Raw genomic sequence first — 19,941 nt, 5'->3', positions numbered from 1 at the left:
AGAAGCCATCAGACTGAAATATTCCAAACATGTCTGGAGAACAATTATTGTTCATATTTCATAACCACCACATGAGGGAGCTGTAACCTGCCCTCTCAGCGCATTGAAGATGAGGGGCTTTAGTGATGATGAGGATGATGATCAAATACTTCTGTCATGACATTGTGTGTTTATTAAGAGGAATATTGTCACCATTAATATTTCATTTATATTAGTGTGAGAACAAACTAAGCATTGCGAAATCACAGGCACACAGGGACAATCACACATTTACTGGAGAAGCAAAATGACTGAAGACATTAAGTCTTGTTTAGTGAAAAATGTATCAAAATAAAGTGAGTTTGTGCTTAAAACAAGGACAAATATCTGTCAATGGAGTCAGAAAAATAAACGTAATTTAAGATTATTTTAGGCCCCAAGTGATCCCATTACGTCTCTCATTAAAGCTCTCAGTGTGAAACATCATTGTCACACAAATGAAACGAGCATTAAGAGACGAGAGAACAGCAGCAGCTTCAAACACAGGAGATCTTTATTCAGATCCTCACATTTACATCAGTGACCATCAACACATATCATATGATATAAGCAGGAGATGATCCAACTAAACCTGCAGATCTCTGAGGCCAACGGTCAATCCGTTCCACAGACAAACACAAACCTGGTGCTAACTCAAAGAACACAGACAAAAAAAGACTGAGTCCAGTGTTTGCCAATATCTCAACACAGCGTAAACAAATATTTATAATCAGTTTTTTTTAGGCCAGTCGTTTTTGACTAGGAAGTGAGAACAACACAAGTGTAACAAACCCACCAAAAGTCAAATTTTTATTAATTTATTTTTTGATGGGAGGTTGTAATGCCCTGTAACCCAAAGCAAGTTTCAGTGTTTTATGGGGAAAAGAAAATCCTCTGATAAAACATGATGATAATCCTGGAGACTCAGTGTGTTCATAAACACTCCATAACTGTTGCCTTTGGCTTTTGGCTTGCTTAGTTGGGGACATTTTATATATATATATATATATATATATATATATATACATATATATATATATATATATATATTTATTCAACAATGTTATTGATCTCCTGCATTGACACCATTATATGAGGACTGAACTGAGCTGGACGATGACATCACGGTTTTCTCCAGAGAGGCTATATATATAAATGAACTAAATTAATAACTTTTTCAAAACAAAAATGAAACATCACTGAACTTAAGCTGGACTGTGATGCTATTTTCTTCTGGAAACAAACTTTGTTGCATTATTTTCCTGTTATCACTGTAAAGCTGCTTTGAAACACTCTGTATTGTAAGAGGCGCTGTATGAATAAATGTGACTTGACTCCAGAAGTTTCGTCGGATTATGAAACAATTCATCAAAGTATATTATAAATGTGCAAAAAGAAGTTGTCTTGCTCTGGTTCCAGGATTCAGAACGTCTGAATTTTTCAGATTATTTGAGTGTGTGTGTGTGTGTGTGTGTGTGTGACAGACGTGAGCCGCGCGCGCGCGTGCGTTTGGACTCGCTGTGTGTCGCGCGCGCTCCTGCGGGGGTCTGAGATGCTCGAATCACATTATTTACCCTGTGTGGGGAGAGTGAGGGGCTGGGGGAAGGTAAAGGCACACACACACACACACACAGAGAGAGAGCGAGAGAGAGAGAGAGAGAGAGAGAGAGGGGGGGGGGGGGGGGGGGGACTCAGTGAGCGACAGAACCTGCGGAGGAAGCGAGTGTTTTACTGACGCGCGTCATTCGGCGAGTTTGAGGAGAAAATCAAAGAGGATCTGCTGAACTACAAACTTTACAGAGTTGTGTGAGTGAGTGAGTGTGTGTGTGTGTGTGTGTGTGATCAGGATGTGTGTGAAGTGATTCCCAGCCGCGCTTCTCTCTGGATCATGAGTTTATGACAGACTGATCTTCACATGGATCTGCTGAGATCTTCCTCTTCATCATGTCATCTCGAGTCTTCCTCAGGTGTTGATGGATTACTCCAGATCTTGTCCAGGATGAGGAGCTTCATCCTCCAGTCGAGTGCATTACTGTGACCGTCAGTGATGAACGCTTGAGTGATGATGATGATGATGAAGATGAAGATGAAGATGAAGGTTAGTTTCAGCGCTTTTCTCCAGAGCTGTGTGATTATGATGGTGAGATGTGACCAGCTCCACCTCAGAGACTCCAGCGACTGTGAGATCCACACCAGAGTAAGTGCTTCACTCTGAGAACTGCATTATTGTAGAAATATTCATATACTTTGTGTATTGTTTAATATTACATTCAATCAGTTCATGTCATGCAACTTTACCATATGTACACACACACACACACTCTCTCTTTCTCTCTCTCTCACACACACACACACACACACACACACACACACTCTCTCTCTCTCTCTCTCTCTCTCTCTCTCTCTCTCTCTCCTCTCTCTCTCACACAAACACACACACACTCTCTCTCTCTCTCTCTCTCTCTTTCTCTCTCTCTTTCTCTCTCTCTCTCTCACACACACACACACACACACTCTCTCTCTCTCTCTCTCTCTCTCTCTCTCTCTCTCACACACACACACACACACACACACACACACACACACACACACACACACTCAATTCAATTCAATTCAAAGGGGCTTTATTGCCATGAAAGTTTTTGAAACAATGTTGCCAAAGTATACAAAATATACAAATAAAATATATACGTAATATATACAAACATAATAAAACAGTTATATGAACAATAAAAAAATAAAAATAAAAAAAACATATAGTAATGTTCTTATATAGTAATAACTTTACTATATATAAGTTATGAAACTTAACACAATGTTTGGATATATTGTGTGTGTCGGTCACTCATGGGCCCTCAGGTTGTGGCATGTTTGTACATATTGGGCAGCAAGATAAGTTCTGTCTCCTTCTCCCAGGAGAAAGTTTAATTTAGAAATTTCATTCAGGTCTTTGAAGTTTGGGATTATATGGTTAAATTTGTTAAAGTAAAGGTTCCTTGTGTCTTTGAACGCTTCACATTGTAGGAGAAAGTGCATCTCTGTCTCAACCTCACCTGTCAAACAGTGATCACACGTTCTGCTTTCTTTTGGTTGCCATGATTTTTTGTGTCTTCCTGTTTCAATTGCCAGTTTGTGATCACTGAGCCTGTACCTGGTTAGGATCTGTCTCTGCTTTCTATCTCTGACAGTAGAGAGATATTCTGCTCATTTATAATCTCTTTTTAGGGTCAAATAACATTCTAGTCTACTTTGGCTTTTAGTTTCTTCTTTCCAATGTTCCAGATAGGTTTCTTTGCATTGTGCTATGATTTGCTTGACTCTGATTGGTGTTTGGGAGGCAGTGTTGTCCTCTGTCCTTTGTCTCTGACGTGGGTCAGTTCGCCTCAGTACCAGCTGACACAGGGGACTCTTCTCTGGGCTCAGCTCTTGGGTTCGGAGGGCTCTGGAGTGAAGTGTGTCTTGGGGGCTGGATTTCAGGTGGTTAAAAAAGTTGAGTGTTCTCTTTTGGATGTTAATTATCAGTGGGTATCTGCCTAATTCTGCTCTGCATGCATTTGTTAGTGTGTTTCTGTGTACGTGTAAAATGTATCTGCAAAATTCTGCATGAAGAGATTCTGTTGGGTGTTTGTCCCAACGGGTATAGCTCTGAGGACTGAGTGGACCCCATATTTCACTACCGTACAGCGGTACACTCTCTCTCTCTCTCTCTCACACACACACACACACACACACACACACACACACACACACACACACACACATTCTCTCTCTCTCTCACACACACACACACACACACACTCTCTCTCTCTCTCTCTCTCTCTCACACACACACAAACACTCTCTCTCTCTCTCTCTCACACACACACACACACACACACACACTCTCTCTCTCTCTCTCACACACACACACACACACACACACACACTCTCTCTCTCTCTCTCTCACACACACACACACACACACACACACTCTCTCTCTCTCTCTCTCTCTCTCACACACACACACACACTCTCTCTCTCTCTCTCTCAAATAAATGAGCAAAAGAGACTCCAAAACATCTACTTTTATAATTTTCTAATTATTTTAATATTATATTACATTATATTATATTATATATGGATGTATGTATTTACACTGTTTGGGGTCAGTTAGATTTATTTTAAAGAATTTAAAACTTTTTAACTGATCAAAAGTGACGGTAAAGACATTTATGTTACAAAAGATTCTATTTCAAATAAATGCTGTTCTTTTGAACTTTCAATTCATCAAAGAATCCTGAAACACTTTTGAACACTGATCATGTTTATTGATCTGATCAGCATCATCAGCGTTTCATCATAATCATCAGCCGCTGAAAAACCCAAAGCTCTACTTTTCTGATAAACCTTCTCTCTCTTTCTCTGCACAGCGATCTCAACTCCTTCCTTTTCTCCAGAGCGGATATATATATAACTGAGCTAAATTAATAACTTTTTTTACAACAAAAATGAGCCTGAACTCACTGAACTTACTTGGACTGTGACGCTATTTTCTTCTGGAAACAAACTTTGTTGCATTATTTTCCTGTTATCTCTGTTGTAAAAGCGCTGTATAAATAAAGCTGACTTGGCAATCTTGAATTGTTAATTCATAAAAATGTTGACACTGTTTCATATACTTTGGCGCTTGGCGAGTGTTCATTTTCGGTCCTGTGTGTGTGTGTGTGTAAAACGCTGGATTGACGAACCCAACTGTGAGTTAGTGATGTGCTGTTGTGTTCAGCGGTTGTTCTCGAGTCTCTGCTTCTCCTTCTGGAACTCGAGTCACTCCAGAACGTTTATTTACAGTGGTTTGTCAGCGAGCGCAGGACTGATCTCAGCTCTCAGCTCCTCGTGTTACAGGACGTTTCCCTGTTATCTCTGAAACAATCTCTCTCTCTCTCTCTCTCTCTCTCTGCTCAGCAAAGCGAGCTCAACTCGTTCCTGTGGACGATCAAGCGAGACCCGCCGGCGTTCTTCTACGGCACGATCCACGTCCCGTACACCCGCGTGTGGGACTTCATCCCGGAGAACTCGAAGCAGGCGTTCCAGGAGAGCGCGGTGGTGTTCTTCGAGCTGGACCTGACCGACCCGTTCACCATCTCGGCGCTGAGCTCCTGCCAGCTGCTCCCGCCGGGAGAGATCCTGCAGGACCTGCTGCCCGGAGAGCTGTACCTGCGGCTGAAGGCGCACCTGGAGTACGTGCGGCTCATGCTGCCGTCCTGGATGACCCCGGACCAGCGGGGCCAGGGCCTGTACGCCGAGTACCTGTTCAACGCCATCGCCGGGAACTGGGAGCGCAAGCGGCCCGTGTGGGTCATGCTGATGGTGAACGCGCTGACGGAGGCGGAGATCAAGAGCCGGGGCGTGCCGGTGCTGGACCTGTACCTGGCCCAGGAGGCCCAGCGGATGAGGAAGAGCACCGGCGCCGTGGAGGAGGTGGAGGAGCAGTGCCTTCCTCTCAACGGCCTCAACTTCTCTCAGGTGTGTGTGTGTGTGTGTGTGTGTGCCTTCCTCTCAACGGCCTCAACTTCTCTCAGGTGTGTGTGTGTGTGTGTGTGTGTGTGTGTGTGTGTGTGTGTGTGTGTGCCTTCCTCTCAACGGCCTCAACTTCTCTCAGGTGTGTGTGTGTGTGTGTGCCTTCCTCTCAACGGCCTCAACTTCTCTCAGGTGTGTGTGTGTGTGTGTGTGTGTGTGTGTGCCTTCCTCTCAACGGCCTCAACTTCTCTCAGGTGTGTGTGTGTGTGTGCCTTCCTCTCAACGGCCTCAACTTCTCTCAGGTGTGTGTGTGTGTGTGTGTGTGTGCCTTCCTCTCAACGGCCTCAACTTCTCTCAGGTGTGTGTGTGTGTGTGTGTGCCTTCCTCTCAACGGCCTCAACTTCTCTCAGGTGTGTGTGTGTGTGTGTGTGTGTGTGCCTTCCTCTCAACGGCCTCAACTTCTCTCAGGTGTGTGTGTGTGTGTGTGTGCCTTCCTCTCAACGGCCTCAACTTCTCTCAGGTGTGTGTGTGTGTGTGTGTGTGCCTTCCTCTCAACGGCCTCAACTTCTCTCAGGTGTGTGTGTGTGTGTGTGTGTGCCTTCCTCTCAACGGCCTCAACTTCTCTCAGGTGTGTGTGTGTGTGTGTGCCTTCCTCTCAACGGCCTCAACTTCTCTCAGGTGTGTGTGTGTGTGTGTGTGTGTGTGTGTGTGTGTGCCTTCCTCTCAACGGCCTCAACTTCTCTCAGGTGTGTGTGTGTGTGTGTGTGTGCCTTCCTCTCAACGGCCTCAACTTCTCTCAGGTGTGTGTGTGTGTGTGTGTGTGCGTGTGCCTTCCTCTCAACGGCCTCAACTTCTCTCAGGTGTGTGTGTGTGTGTGTGCCTTCCTTTCAACGGCCTCAACTTCTCTCAGGTGTGTGTGTGTGTGTGTGTGTGCCTTCCTCTCAACGGCCTCAACTTCTCTCAGGTGTGTGTGTGTGTGTGTGTGTGTGTGTGTGCCTTCATCTTAACGGCCTCAACTTCTCTCAGGTGTGTGTGTGTGTGTGTGTCTGTGTGTGTGTGTGTGTGTGTGTGTGTGTGTGCCTTCCTCTCAACGGCCTCAACTTCTCTCAGGTGTGTGTGTGTGTGTGTGTGGGCCCTTTTAAATGCAAATGAGCTGCTGCTCCCGGCACAGGGGGCGGAGCTTCAAGAGCTTGTGTCGTTTTACCTCACACACACACACACACACTGATCATTTCTAAAACTTTTAGCCTTTTATGTTCAAACCGGAGTTAGACAATGATGGAGAGACTCAAGAAGAAGTGACAACATGTAGAAGCAACAGGACATTTCTGAATGGTTAGTTGAAGAAGTTATGAAGATTATGTGTAGTTATCTTCTAGTCATTGATTAGCATATTCTGTCATGATAATCTATAAATCGTGTTCCGGGGGCGGGGTTTATGTAAATTCTAGGGTTTGTGATGTCACTAACCCGGGAGGAATGTGGTGTAGTCTCTACCAGCCGTTTGTTGTAGTCCTTAAAAAGCGATTTCTGTAATAGTAAATATCTCCCTTTGCTTTGAACTTTGAGCGTCGTAACTTTGCAGATGTTGTTTATGATCAAACAGCAACATTACACACTAACTAGAGTTAGAAAAGTCAAATCATAATCAACCACCCCTTTAAACACAGTCAATCACTACAGATCTGCTGTTGAATATGCAATTAATTCTGGGCCAGTGTGTTTACAGTGACTGGAGAAGTCTCTTCTGTTCACCAAAAATAAAGTAAAATTATGAGATATTATTCTAATGTAAATCATCTGTTTTCTATGTGAATATACAGTAAAGTGTAATTTATTCCTGTGATCAAAGCTGAATTTTCAGCATCATTACTCCAGTCTTCAGTGTCACATGATCCTTCAGAAATCACTCTAATATGATGATTCGTTTGAAGAGATTAATATAAAAAATAAAAAAAGGAAATTTTCATTTCATTTATTTGTTTATTTTACAGGGACAGTGCTCATTGATTAACAGTAAAATAACTGTAAATGAGCCAGAGTTAGCTCAACAGGCTAATTTTCATCTGTTGTCACTGGCCAGTTATTATAAAGGCAACCTAAAATCAGCATATAAAAAACATAAAATGACTTTTTACAGTCCACAAGTAATAACAACATAGAAAAGTAATAATAAAACAGATACAACACACCACAATAAGTAACAAGCAACGTCAGCACACAATATAGGCTAAAACATAATGAGAAATTTCAAAGTCTGACACAAGACAATCTGCTAACAAGCAACAATTCTCAGTAGACAGTCAGTAGTCTAATGTGCACATATCTGATTATCAATTAGCCAGTTCTTAAGCTGACCAGTAAAAGAACGATAAGTGTCTGTTTCTCTTATCATCCTTGGCAATAGATTCCACTGTTTAGTTGCTGTTACAGAGAACGCTGACTGACTAAAGGCACTTTTTCGAGTGGGAATGATACAGTCCCCTCTTGTGATACCTCTGGTGACATGAGTGCCTTCTCTCGGCATAACAGATCTCTTCAGTGGAGCTGGGGCCGTACTATGCAATATCTTATAGACTAGACAAAGATTACTGTAAGTGATCAAGTTTTCCCAGCTCAGAAGTCTATGGGTATTTAAAATTTGACAAGTGTGAAAATTATTAGGTTTCTGAACTAAAACTTTAAGAGTATGTTTATAAAGACTTTCAAGTGACCTCATTGTAGACTTGTTAGCTTGTGCCCAGCTTGTCAAACAATATGTAAAATGCGGGATAATCATGGCATTCATATATATCATAGCAGTTTCAAAGGTGAATGAATCCCTAACAAATCTAACTCGTTTGCACATACGTTTAACATGAGTTCTGAAACAAAGATTCGAATCAATCCAAACACCCAGATACTTGTATTCAGTCACAACTTGCAAATTTTGACCTGATATCATTATGTCTGGTCATGGTCGCTTTGAAAAGAACATGCTAACCGTTTTACCAACATTTAACGTTAGACATGATCTGTCAAGCCATGTTGTGATATAATTCATTGCACTGGTTAGTTTTAAAGCAGCTTGCTGTTTTGTGCTGCTATGTACATAAATAACAGCATCATCAGCATATAATAGAATTTCTAACCAACCAAAGGCAAATCATTAACATAAAGACTGAACAACAGTGGCCCGAGTATAGATCCTTGCGGAACACCAGTGTTATTTGTATAAGAAGTGGATTTGTGACTTTGGACCTTTACATAATTTGTTCTTCCCTTTAGATATGAATCAATCCACTTAATGGTATCATTGGAAAAAATTAAAAAAGCTAACTTGTTAATAAGTATTCCATGATTTACAGTGTCGAAGGCCTTTTTAAGGTCCAAGAAAATTGCTCCCACAATACCACCCGTATCCATCATGGATTTAATATTTTTCCAAAAGGAAAAGGGTAGCAGTCTCTGTTGAATGGTGAGCTCTAAAACCAAATTGCATAGGATGCAGGCTAAAGTCACTGTTGTTCAAATAAAAAACTATTTTCTCCGAAACCCACTTCTCCATCACCTTAGATACAACAGGCAAAATACTGATAGGTCTATAGTTACTGATAATCTGGGGATCTCCTGCTTTAAAAATTGGTGACACAATAGCAGTTTTCCATGTATTTGGAAAAATCCCTTGAGATATTGAAAGGTTTAAATTAATACTTTTATTAATCAAGGATGCATTTAATTGATCAAAAGTGAGAGTAAAGACATTTATAATGTTACAAAAGATTCTATTTCAAATTAATGCTGTTCTTTTGAACTTTTTATTCATCAAAGAATCCAGGAAAATAAACACAGAAGTTTCCACAGAAATATGAACTGTTTTCTTGATCATCAAATCCTCATATTAGAGTGATTTCTGAAGGATCATGTGACACTGAAGACTGGAGTAATGATGCTGAAAATTCAGCTTTGATCACAGGAATAAATTACACTTTACATTGATTTACATTACATTTACATTGCAATAATATTTCACAGTTTTTACTGTATTTTTGATCAAATAAATACAGGTTAGGTGAGCAGAAGAGACTCAAAAAACATTTAAAAAAAACAGTTTTCTATCAGAAATGGAAACCCTGTCCGTGTCAAACTGTGTTTATTCACATGCGCTTTTATCACTTGTGGCTTTATTCGTGCATTAAGGCTGATTAAACATCTGGTTATTGTTGTTTATGAGAAAACAACACCGGTAACTTGCAATTGTTGCTGTAAAAAGCCATTTATTATACAAGTGAGTTTTGTTATAAATCAGTGTATTAGCTGGATTGAGTTGTTTTTCTGATCTGAGAACCGCAGGAATGATTGGCGTCAGCTGTACAAACGTTCTGCTTTCAGAGTGTCTTCTGTTGTTAGAAGTGATTTGAGCGTAATGGTTTGCGTCTGAATCTGACTCTAACCTGTGTTGGTGTCGGTCTATTAGACCCCTGCAATTACCAGAAACCTTCAAAGCCTCAGACGCTGGAGTTTCTGCTAATGCCGCCGCGCAGCTAAAGGGATTACGCACGGCAATTTGACCTAGCGGCTCGCGCTCGAAGACAAACAACAGAGCTATTGATCCGGCTTGCTTCTGATGAATGATTATCCAGTGGAATAGAGTTATCATCAAGTCCAGTCAGCGTTAGTTCTACAGCGCTTTATACAAGCAGCTTCACAGTAATAAACACAATCAGTGATGAAACTTCATCAAACATGAGACAAAATCAGATTCAGCTGTAAAGAAGCTCTAAAAAGAGTCATTATTCACAGTAATTCAGTTCAGTGTGGATTCAGTTCAGATCAATAACTGAGTGAAGTGCATCAGTTATGAAATTCAAATTCAATTTGTTTTTAATATGCTTTAAGACAAACCATGTGTAAATTCATAAGTCGACACCATTGCTGATTATTGTCTCCTTAAAGGGCCATGATTTGGTTTAGGGTTTCATGACCCTTTAATACTGCAGTGAACCAAAGACAGTCTCAAAAACACGCTTTGAAATCGCTGGTGTTTCTGACGTCACAAACTACCTTGTAACCAATCAGATCAACGTGTGATCGTCAACCAGTGGATCTCTGAGCTGAGCGAGTGAGTGGAGGCGGGGCTCATTTGCATATTCATAGAACCGCGCATACTAAATGAGGCGAGGGTGTCGAGTTACATTCAAGATATTTTAAGGCATGAATATGTACATACATTTAAATATGTAATTTTGGTGATCAAAGATGAGTTTTAAGGGATACAAGTATTTTAAGGCATAAAATAACACACAACATCATGCAAACTTCTCAGTGTTTCTCAGTGTGTTTCTGTGAGCAGGAAAGCTTGAGCATCATCGTGTTTCTCTAAGCTCTTCTGAAAGAGATTCCTGCATGTGTCGAAGCTCAAAGCGAATCCCGTTTCATCCTCAGAGATCGGCTAGTTCTCATCGTCTGTCAGCATGAGATCAACACTTCCAGTCGTTTATTTGATCTGAACAGCTTGTCGTCATTTCATCTCCTCTGAGCGAGTCTGTTCTCTAGTGCTGGTTTAAAAGACATTTACTATTCAGTAATATTACTCTTTTTAACAATGACACTATTGGATGAGAACAAAACTTGAGCTGAATTGATCTGAATAATGACTTTACAGCTGAATGTGAATTTGTTTCATAATTCTTCAACTTTGCAACACTAACATTAGCTGTGTTTCTGTTCAAAGTTTGAATTTAACTTAAAATCACATTAAACAACTGTGAATAAAGCAGCGTTTCAATCGCATGTGTTCAAGAGAGCAAATCATCACTTCCTTGGTGCAAAATATCAGTAATAAAACTGTAAGTTTCTGCAGTCGGGCTGTTTCTCCTCCATCATAAACGAGTGTGTCTCGAGCGTCAGACGAACACAGTAAACACTGTCATGTTCTCTGGCGTTCGGATGCTGGTGTTCGGGAACACACTCGTGTGTGAGACGCTTCTGGAGGGAATTACACCCAATCATTCTGATCACACACTTCGACTTTCAGAAACACCAAACCAACATTAGAGACGCTGCGACGCCATTGGTCCGCTGGTTACTCCAGGTATCCAATCACAGCTGACGCTGAGGCAAAGTCACATGAGCTTTGAGGGACTTATTCTGTAAAAGTGTTTCTATGTTTTCTTATCCGATTAAACATTTATCCAAATGAGTTCATACGTTTTTATGGCGTTTCCATCCAGTGTTTTGGATTATGCGATATCCCAAAAGGCACATAAAAATATGTGGATGGAAACATAGCTGTTGTTTTTTCTTGGTTATGTGAACGTTCATGGAAACATTGTTTCATTCTTCAAACATTATGGGAAAGTTACTTTTGAATGTTCTCTGAACGTTCTGAAACGTTAGACGAATGTCCAACTAAAACATTTAGGAAAAACACTCCATGAATGATGTATAAATGTTTCTGTGCTAAAGTTTTGAGAACATTACTCTGAACTCTAACTCTGAATTATTTCGTAATTGATGATCTTTATACAGTTATTAAACTGAGCTGAATAATGACTCTGTCTTCTGTAGAGCTGCTTTAGATGAATCTGAATTTGTATCATATTTGATGGAGTTTGCATCATTGATTCTGTTTATTATTGAAGCTGCTTTGAACTGTATAAAGCGCTGTAGAAATAAAGCTGACTCGACTCTCACGTCACACACATGAATACGAGTTTGAGGCTCTTTAGGGCTTCAGGTGGAAGCTGGATCTCGGGATCATCCTGCTCGGACTAAATCAGGAACTGCACGAAGCGGCCAATTCCTTTAATAACTCCTGGCGCCTTCAACTCTCGCCTCAGCCTCGAATTCCAATGGTGTTGTTAATGTTTACCACTTTGTGGCGTTAAACATAACTTTAACCGTTTGAGAAAATAATCTCCAGGCCAGATCGCACTGGATTTCAAAAACACGGCCAATAATGATAAATGGTGTTTGTACAGATGGTGCCCCTTAAATGGCACGTTTAAATCACGCGTATGAAGTCACGTCGAGCGACCCGACAGAACCGCCGGAAAACTGTGTGTTCAGAAGAGGCCGATCATATGAGCATCTCACACACACTCACACACACTAACCCCACAATCTAATGGCCGACTCTGAAATCAGATTTTTGTGTGACACATGGTTTTTCAGTGTGCTTTCTTCAAAATGCATTAAGTAAATTCAGTGTCAATGCAGAATTAGTGAAGTGGTGTTGTTCTAATGCCGTACGCTTTTCTTTCTTTTTCGGACCACAAAAGGAGGATTAAACGAAAAATAAGTCCATATAATGGCAGTGAATAGCAACCAGAATCAAGCTTTTCAAAAAAACCTGATCCTGTGTGACTTCATTTTAGGGTGAACTATCCCTTTAAATCAAGATAAATTTACTTGAGAAGCTAAATTACTTCAGATATTAAGTTTGTGCAATGAAAAACATATCAGAAGTATGTGACAGTAAAAATATCTGCTAATGGGGTCAGAAAAATGCTCCTCAAGTAAATGTTTAGATGTTTGTTCTGTAAAACAAGACAAAAACACTGAGGAAGAACATTTTTTCAGTCATTGTCATTTTCATCTCAATTCAGTTCAGTGTTGATTCAGTTCAGTGTTGATTCAGTTCAGTGTTGATTCAGTTCAGTGTTGATTCAGTTCAGTTCAATAACAGTGTAAAGTTGATCAATAATGAGACAAACTACATTTCTGCTGTAAAGTGTCATTATTCAGATCAATTCCAATAGTTTCAGTCGAGTTGATAATATCACTGAATATTCATTGTCGTTTAAAGCTCCAGATGTGTGTGTGTGTGTGTGTGTATCCATGGAAAACCTCCAAATACTATTGAGTTCAGCTAATCTCCTAATGAGAGTCTGCATCTGTGTGTGTGTGTTGTTCTCCGCAGACGTCTGCACCCGAGGCTCTCTGTCTCCCCGCTCACACACTCACACACACACACACCAGTGTTTCCCCTAGGTTTACAGGTTTGGGGGGGGGGGGGGGGAGTTGGTTGGTTGGTTGAGGAAAATTGACACAGACACTATCTATCTATCTATCTATCAATCACATTAATTGGTTGTCTGGGAGGGTAATGCTTTGTAAAAGTTAACATAAAACACAATTTTTTTTTAAAAAATGTTGACATAAGATATCTCTTTAAAAAAATAAAATAAACATATTTAAATCTTTTTAAAATTGACTTTTGCAAATAACGTTTGTTAAATTTATAGAAGTATTTGTTAATATTAATGGACCAGAGCTTAAATAGTTTTATTTTTTAACTAACAACTAAAAAAAGATTTATAAATACTAACAAATATATTGCTCATTCATTGTTCGTTAATGTTAGTTAATACATTTATATGACAAACAAATTTTAAATGGGAGAAGTTTTTATTTCTATGATGCATTGGAGAGAATAATCCTGTCAGGCGCAGCACTGCTGTGAACGCGCGTTCACGTTTAAACACACTTTAAACAATGTATTATTCAATGCATTACTTCTATATAATTATATATTAAGTTGCTCAAGCAAGTGGTAAAATATTTAACCATGTATTTATATTAAAATCTTTTGCATTTCAATTTTAATACAATAAATCTTGCATGTCACAAAGAACTTGTTTTTCCACCTCCACGAATGTCATTATGTCGCCTTGTTGAGGTAAATTGTAGTTTTCCTTGCTTTACCCCGGTCTTAAAATGAAAAAAGTAGCATTTAATTAAATACATTTATGGTATAAATACATACATTTTATTTAATTAATCGCACTTATGGTGAAATGACTACATTTTCAGGTCAATCTGTGTTAATTTTGACCACGAAACATGCGCTGTCACTTTAATTCAGCGTTTGCAGAACAGCAAAAATCATAGACAGTATATAAACGGCAAAAATAGACTCGGTGCGGAAACGATCGCTGCACTGCTGTATACGCACCGCAACTGGAACGGATCGATCATCGACACGGACTGCATCCACGTGCAGTGTGAAAGCTCTGTAAACATGGGTACGGAAAACAATACTCACCGCATACACACTGCAAACGAAATATGTGTGAAACGGGCGTAGACTTGGAGCAGGAGAGCTACTCCGGCTGCTACTCGCAGTAGAGCGAGTGTTGCCATCTTCAGTTCAGCGACATATTTCCCGCCGCGCGCTCTCTGTCCGCTAGTGCTCATCTGTATTTGACGCAAGTGTTTGTTTGTGTGTGAGTGTGCGCGCTTGCGCACTCATTTGGATAATCGTAAACGCGCAAACACAGACAGAAAAGACATGCCATCGTGGAAATAAGATAAATAACATATTACTTAAGGGCTATTTAGTTTTTGTAATAAAATAAAAAAAATTAATCTGGCGCTATAAAGAAAATCAAATCAAATTTACTTGACCTTCAAGGGGGGCGGGGGGAGCCGTTAGGAGGGCGGGGCGCCCCCCTTATATAATGGTAGGGGAAACACTGCACACACACACACACACACACGGGAACAGGCTTCACCGCTCCGGGCGAATCCCTGATCAGGAACGCTCCTGTTCTACTTCACTAGTTCCTCTAATGAGCCGAGGTGAACTACAGAACATAAATGTGTTTAATGTTATAGTCTATTATTAGCTGTGTGTGTGTGTGTGTGTGTGTGTGTAAGCGTATCTCAGTAGCTTAAGCTCTTTAATACCCATCATTCCCTGTTTTGTTCTGTCCTGCCATCATTGACAGTTACTCAGAGATTTGTGTGTGTGTGTGTGTGTGTGTGTGTGTGTGTGTGAAAGCCTCCATTAGCACGTGTGTGTGAGCAATTACAGCCGCTATTGTTGGTGCTAATGTGCTAATACATGAGTATCAGAGAGCTGTTAATGGAATCAAACACACTGTTAGTCTTGTGTTGGTGTGTGTGAAGCACTGATGGACAGGAATGCGCTGGTTTTGATTGCGTAGATGTGTGTGTGTTTAGTCAGTTTTCACAATACACATCGTTTCAAAGCATTACAGAGTAAAAGTGCATCATAGTCTGAATCTGAAATGTGTTTTAGTGAGATTTGCAAACTGTGTTGAACTGCCTAACCCAGTCTGATGTTTAACAGAAAGAGTCATTTATTAGATTATTGGGTTAAGCCTTCGAGAATATCCAGAGTTTAGAGTTTTAGCAATTCAGAAAAACTGTAATATCAGTCTCTCCTAGTGAAAATAAATATACAAAAATGTATTAAAAAATACATTTATTGTATGCCAAGTATACGACAGATACATTTACATGTACTTGTAATGTGTACTTCATATAAATACCCTGCAATTGTACTTTTGGTATCCTGAACTGATATACTTAAAGTCTGCTAAATTGGAACTAACTGTGTACTAAATGGACTTTAGTTATCCAGAAGTGCTGAGGTCCAACTAAAGATATACTTTAGTGTATTTGATAGTCAAGTCTTTAATTATATAGTGCTTTTTACAATAAAGAGTGTTTCAAAGCAGCTTTACAGAGATAACAGGAAAATAATGCAACAGAGTTTGTTTCCAGAAGAAAATAGCGTCACAGTCCAGATCAGTGATGGTTTATTTTTGTTGTAAAAAAGTTATTAATTTAGTTCATTTATATATATATAGCCGCTCTGGAGAAAGCCGTGATGTCATCGTCCAGCTCAGTTCAGTTCTTATATAATGCTGTCAATGCAGGAGATCAATAATATTGGGGAATATTAAACTAAATGTCCCCAACTAATGAAGACAAAAGCCAGAGGCGACAGTTATGGGTGTGCTCAAGTATTGCTAGTATACTTTAGGTACACTTTAAATATTATACAGAGATCATACTATCCTTACTAATCGTTAGTTCGAGATGTGCGTCTACAAGAGTAACGACCATAGCGAGATCTGGGCTCTCAGACGCAGTGGCCATATGAGCGATATGAGCGATATGAGCGATATGAGTGATATGAGCGATATATGAGCGATATGAGCGATATATGAGCTATATGAGCGATATGAGCGATACGAGCGATATATGAGCGATATATGAGCGATATGAGCGGTATGAGCGATATGAGCGATATATGAGCGATATGACCGATATATGAGCGATATAAGAGCGATATGAGCGATATATGAGCGATATGAGCGATATAAGAGCGATATGAGCGATATATGAGTGATATGAGTGATATGAGCGATATAAGAGCGATATGAGCGATATATGAGCGATATGAGCGATATATGAGCGATATATGAGCGATATGAGCGATATGAGCGGTATGAGCGGTATGAGCGATATATGAGCGATATGAGCGATATATGAGCGATATATGAGCGATATGAGCGATATATGAGCGATATGAACGATATGAGCGATATATGAGCGAGATATGAACGATATGAGCGATATATGAGCGATATGAACGATATGAGCGATATGAGCGATATGAACGATATGAGCGATATATGAGCGATATATGAGCGATATGAGCGATATATGAGCGATATGAACGATATGAGCGATATATGAGCGATATGAGCGATATGAGCGTTATGAGCGATATATGAGCGATATGAGCGATATATGAGCGATATGAGCGATATGAGCGATATATGAACGATATGAGCGATATATGAGCGATATATGAGCGATATGAACGATATGAGTGATATATGAGCGATATGAGCGATATAAGAGCGATATGAGCGATATATGAGCGATATGAACGATATGAGCGATATATGAGCGAGATATGAACGATATGAGCGATATATGAGCGATATGAACGATATGAGCGATATGAGCGATATGAGCGATATGAACGATATGAGCGATATATGAGCGATATATGAGCGATATATGAGCGATATATGAGCGATATGAACGATATGAGCGATATATGAGCGATATGAGCGATATGAGCGATATATGAGCGATATGAGCGTTATGAGCGATATATGAGCGATATGAGCGATATATGAGCGATATGAGCGATATGAGCGATATATGAACGATATGAGCGATATATGAGCGATATATGAGCGATATGAACGATATGAGCGATATATGAGCGATATGAACGATATATGAGCGATATTAACGATATGAGCGATATATGAGCGATATATGAGCGATATGAACGATATGAGCGATATATGAGCGATATATGAGCGATATGAGCGATATATGAACGATATGAGCGATATATGAACGATATGAGCGATATATGAGCGATATATGAGCGATATATGAGCGATATGAACGATATGAGCGATATATGAACAATATGAGCGATATATGAGCGATATGAGCGATATGAACGATATGAGCGATATATGAGCGATATGAGCGATATATGAGCGATATGAACGATATAAGCGATATATGAGCGTTATGAGCGATATATGAGCGATATGAACGATATGAGCGATATATGAGCGATATGAGCGATATATGAGCGTTATGAGCGATATATGAGCGTTGTGAGCGATATATGAGCGTTGTGAGCAATATATGAGCGATGTGAGCGATATATGAGCGATATATGAGCGATATGAGCGATATATGAACGATATGAACGATATGAGCGATATGAACGATATGAGCGATATATGAACGATATGAGCGATATATGAGCGATATATGAGCGATATGAGCGATATGAACGATATGAGCGATATATGAGCGATATGAACGATATAAGCGATATATGAGCGTTATGAGCGATATATGAGCGATATGAACGATATGAGCGATATATGAGCGATATGAGCGATATATGAGCGTTATGAGCGATATATGAGCGATGTGAGCGATATATGAGCAATGTGAGCGATATATGAGCGATATGAGCGATATGAGTGATATGCTCAAGAAAGAGAAGACTTGCGGGAATATTTTGTCGTTCTTGGTTATATCAATAATGATGCTAGAAGATTTCATGTGTTGGTCACTGATCGCATCCAGCATATCAAGTTGAGTACCAATTACAGCCAATGGAGATGGAGATAATCTGCTGATTATGAGGTTATTATTATGAGTCGTTCACAGGACCAGGCCGTAAAGAAGGCCTGGTCCTGTGAAGGTAAAGGCCGGTGTAAAGAAGCCACTGGTCTTGAATCTAGATCCTCTGAAGTAGAAGTCTAGAAGAAAGGAGAAGGCAGAACTCTTTATTATTTAGATAGTTCAAGAAGCAGCTTCTCCAAAGAGATACAACGTCTCAAGAATCAGAGAGTGTTTGATACTCAAGACAAGACAGGCTGTATAAGTTGAGTCTCTTTCTGGATGGCCAAGTTCCCCTAAAGGTCTGAAATTTTCGTATTCGTCATTCGGTGGCTCTGAATTGTCAAAACTCCTCTCGAAATGTCTGATACGGATGCGAAAAATGCAGAAAAACGAACCCGATCCGAATGTTTTCATGACGGACGAGAGTTTCGGAGGCAGGGGTTAGTGTGTAAACGTGGTGTGTAAACGAGATTGACACAACGTAAGGTCGTATTTATTTTTTAACGTGCGAAAATTTCAGACAAGACTTTCGGACTCAGTGTGTAAAGAACTTTAGAGTTGGATGTCGCCTGGTAAAACATCCAGCCATTCTTCCAAGAGAGAGAGTCAGTTCTCAGCATTACTCATCCAGCTTTATCATGAACGAGTTCAACATGGAGGACGAGGAACGACTGAGAACGGACTCCGGTCCGATGGCTGAATCTAAAAGATAAATCTATAAATGCTTGAAAAGGTCTTAAAAAGTCTCAGTTTGCACTTCCACAAATTAAGGCCTTAAAATGGTCTTAAATCAGAGCAGAAAGTCTTGAATTGATAAAGTCATGGCATTAAATGTTGCATGCATTGCAAAAAATGAAAACTTCCTCAGTATTTTTGTTCTGTTTTTAGTTGAAATCAAGATAAATTTACTTGAGATGCAAATGTAAAATGAAGTCTTGAAAATGTTTATAAAATTAAGTGAACAAAAATCTGTCAAAACTTCTAAATTAAGCTGATTTTTCTGAGCCCATTAGTAGATATTTGTTCTTGCTTTAGTCATGAACGTAATTTAGATTAATTTCACAGAACACAAGACTTTATTTTTCATGTCGTTTTACATCTGAAGTAAATGTGTCTTGATTTAGGAATCTTTTTTGCAGTTTGATCTGAAGGTACAGTAAAAGATATTTCCATATTGTCGTGGTTTTGAGCAAAACGATTCAAGCTTCTTCTTTTTTAGTAAAATGAATTAAAAGTAACTGATATCTGTTGGAAGATGTGTTTTCAAACTCTGAAGTGTTTCTCCATAAACATTTACATAGAGAACATATTGATGTATTGAGTTCCCTTCACTTTATTTCTTAAATTTCTGTTACTTGATCTCAAAAAGGTCTTAAATAAGTCTTAAATTGATCTGCAGAAACCCTGCTGAGTGTTTTTGAGGTTGTGTTTAAAGTGCCGTGGCGTTTGTGCTGT

General features: G+C 39.8%; 1 protein-coding gene across 1 annotated transcript in view; it reads left to right on the top strand.

Moving 5' to 3' along the window:
* Nucleotides 1-1,646: 1,646 nt before the first annotated feature.
* trabd2a (TraB domain containing 2A) overlaps nucleotides 1,647-19,941 on the top strand; it is a 74,714-nt gene continuing 56,419 nt past the window's right edge. Inside the window, exons 1-2 of the mRNA XM_084114941.1 lie at nucleotides 1,647-2,215; nucleotides 4,960-5,520. Coding sequence (XP_083971067.1) covers nucleotides 2,081-2,215; nucleotides 4,960-5,520 — 696 coding nt within the window. The 5' untranslated portion in view covers nucleotides 1,647-2,080. The remainder of the gene's footprint in view (nucleotides 2,216-4,959; nucleotides 5,521-19,941) is intronic.

This window comes from Abramis brama, assembly GCF_963993115.1.
Source record: "Abramis brama genome assembly, chromosome: 5".
NCBI lineage: Eukaryota > Metazoa > Chordata > Actinopteri > Cypriniformes > Leuciscidae > Abramis > Abramis brama.
This window is presented reverse-complemented; position numbering and strand designations above follow the sequence as displayed.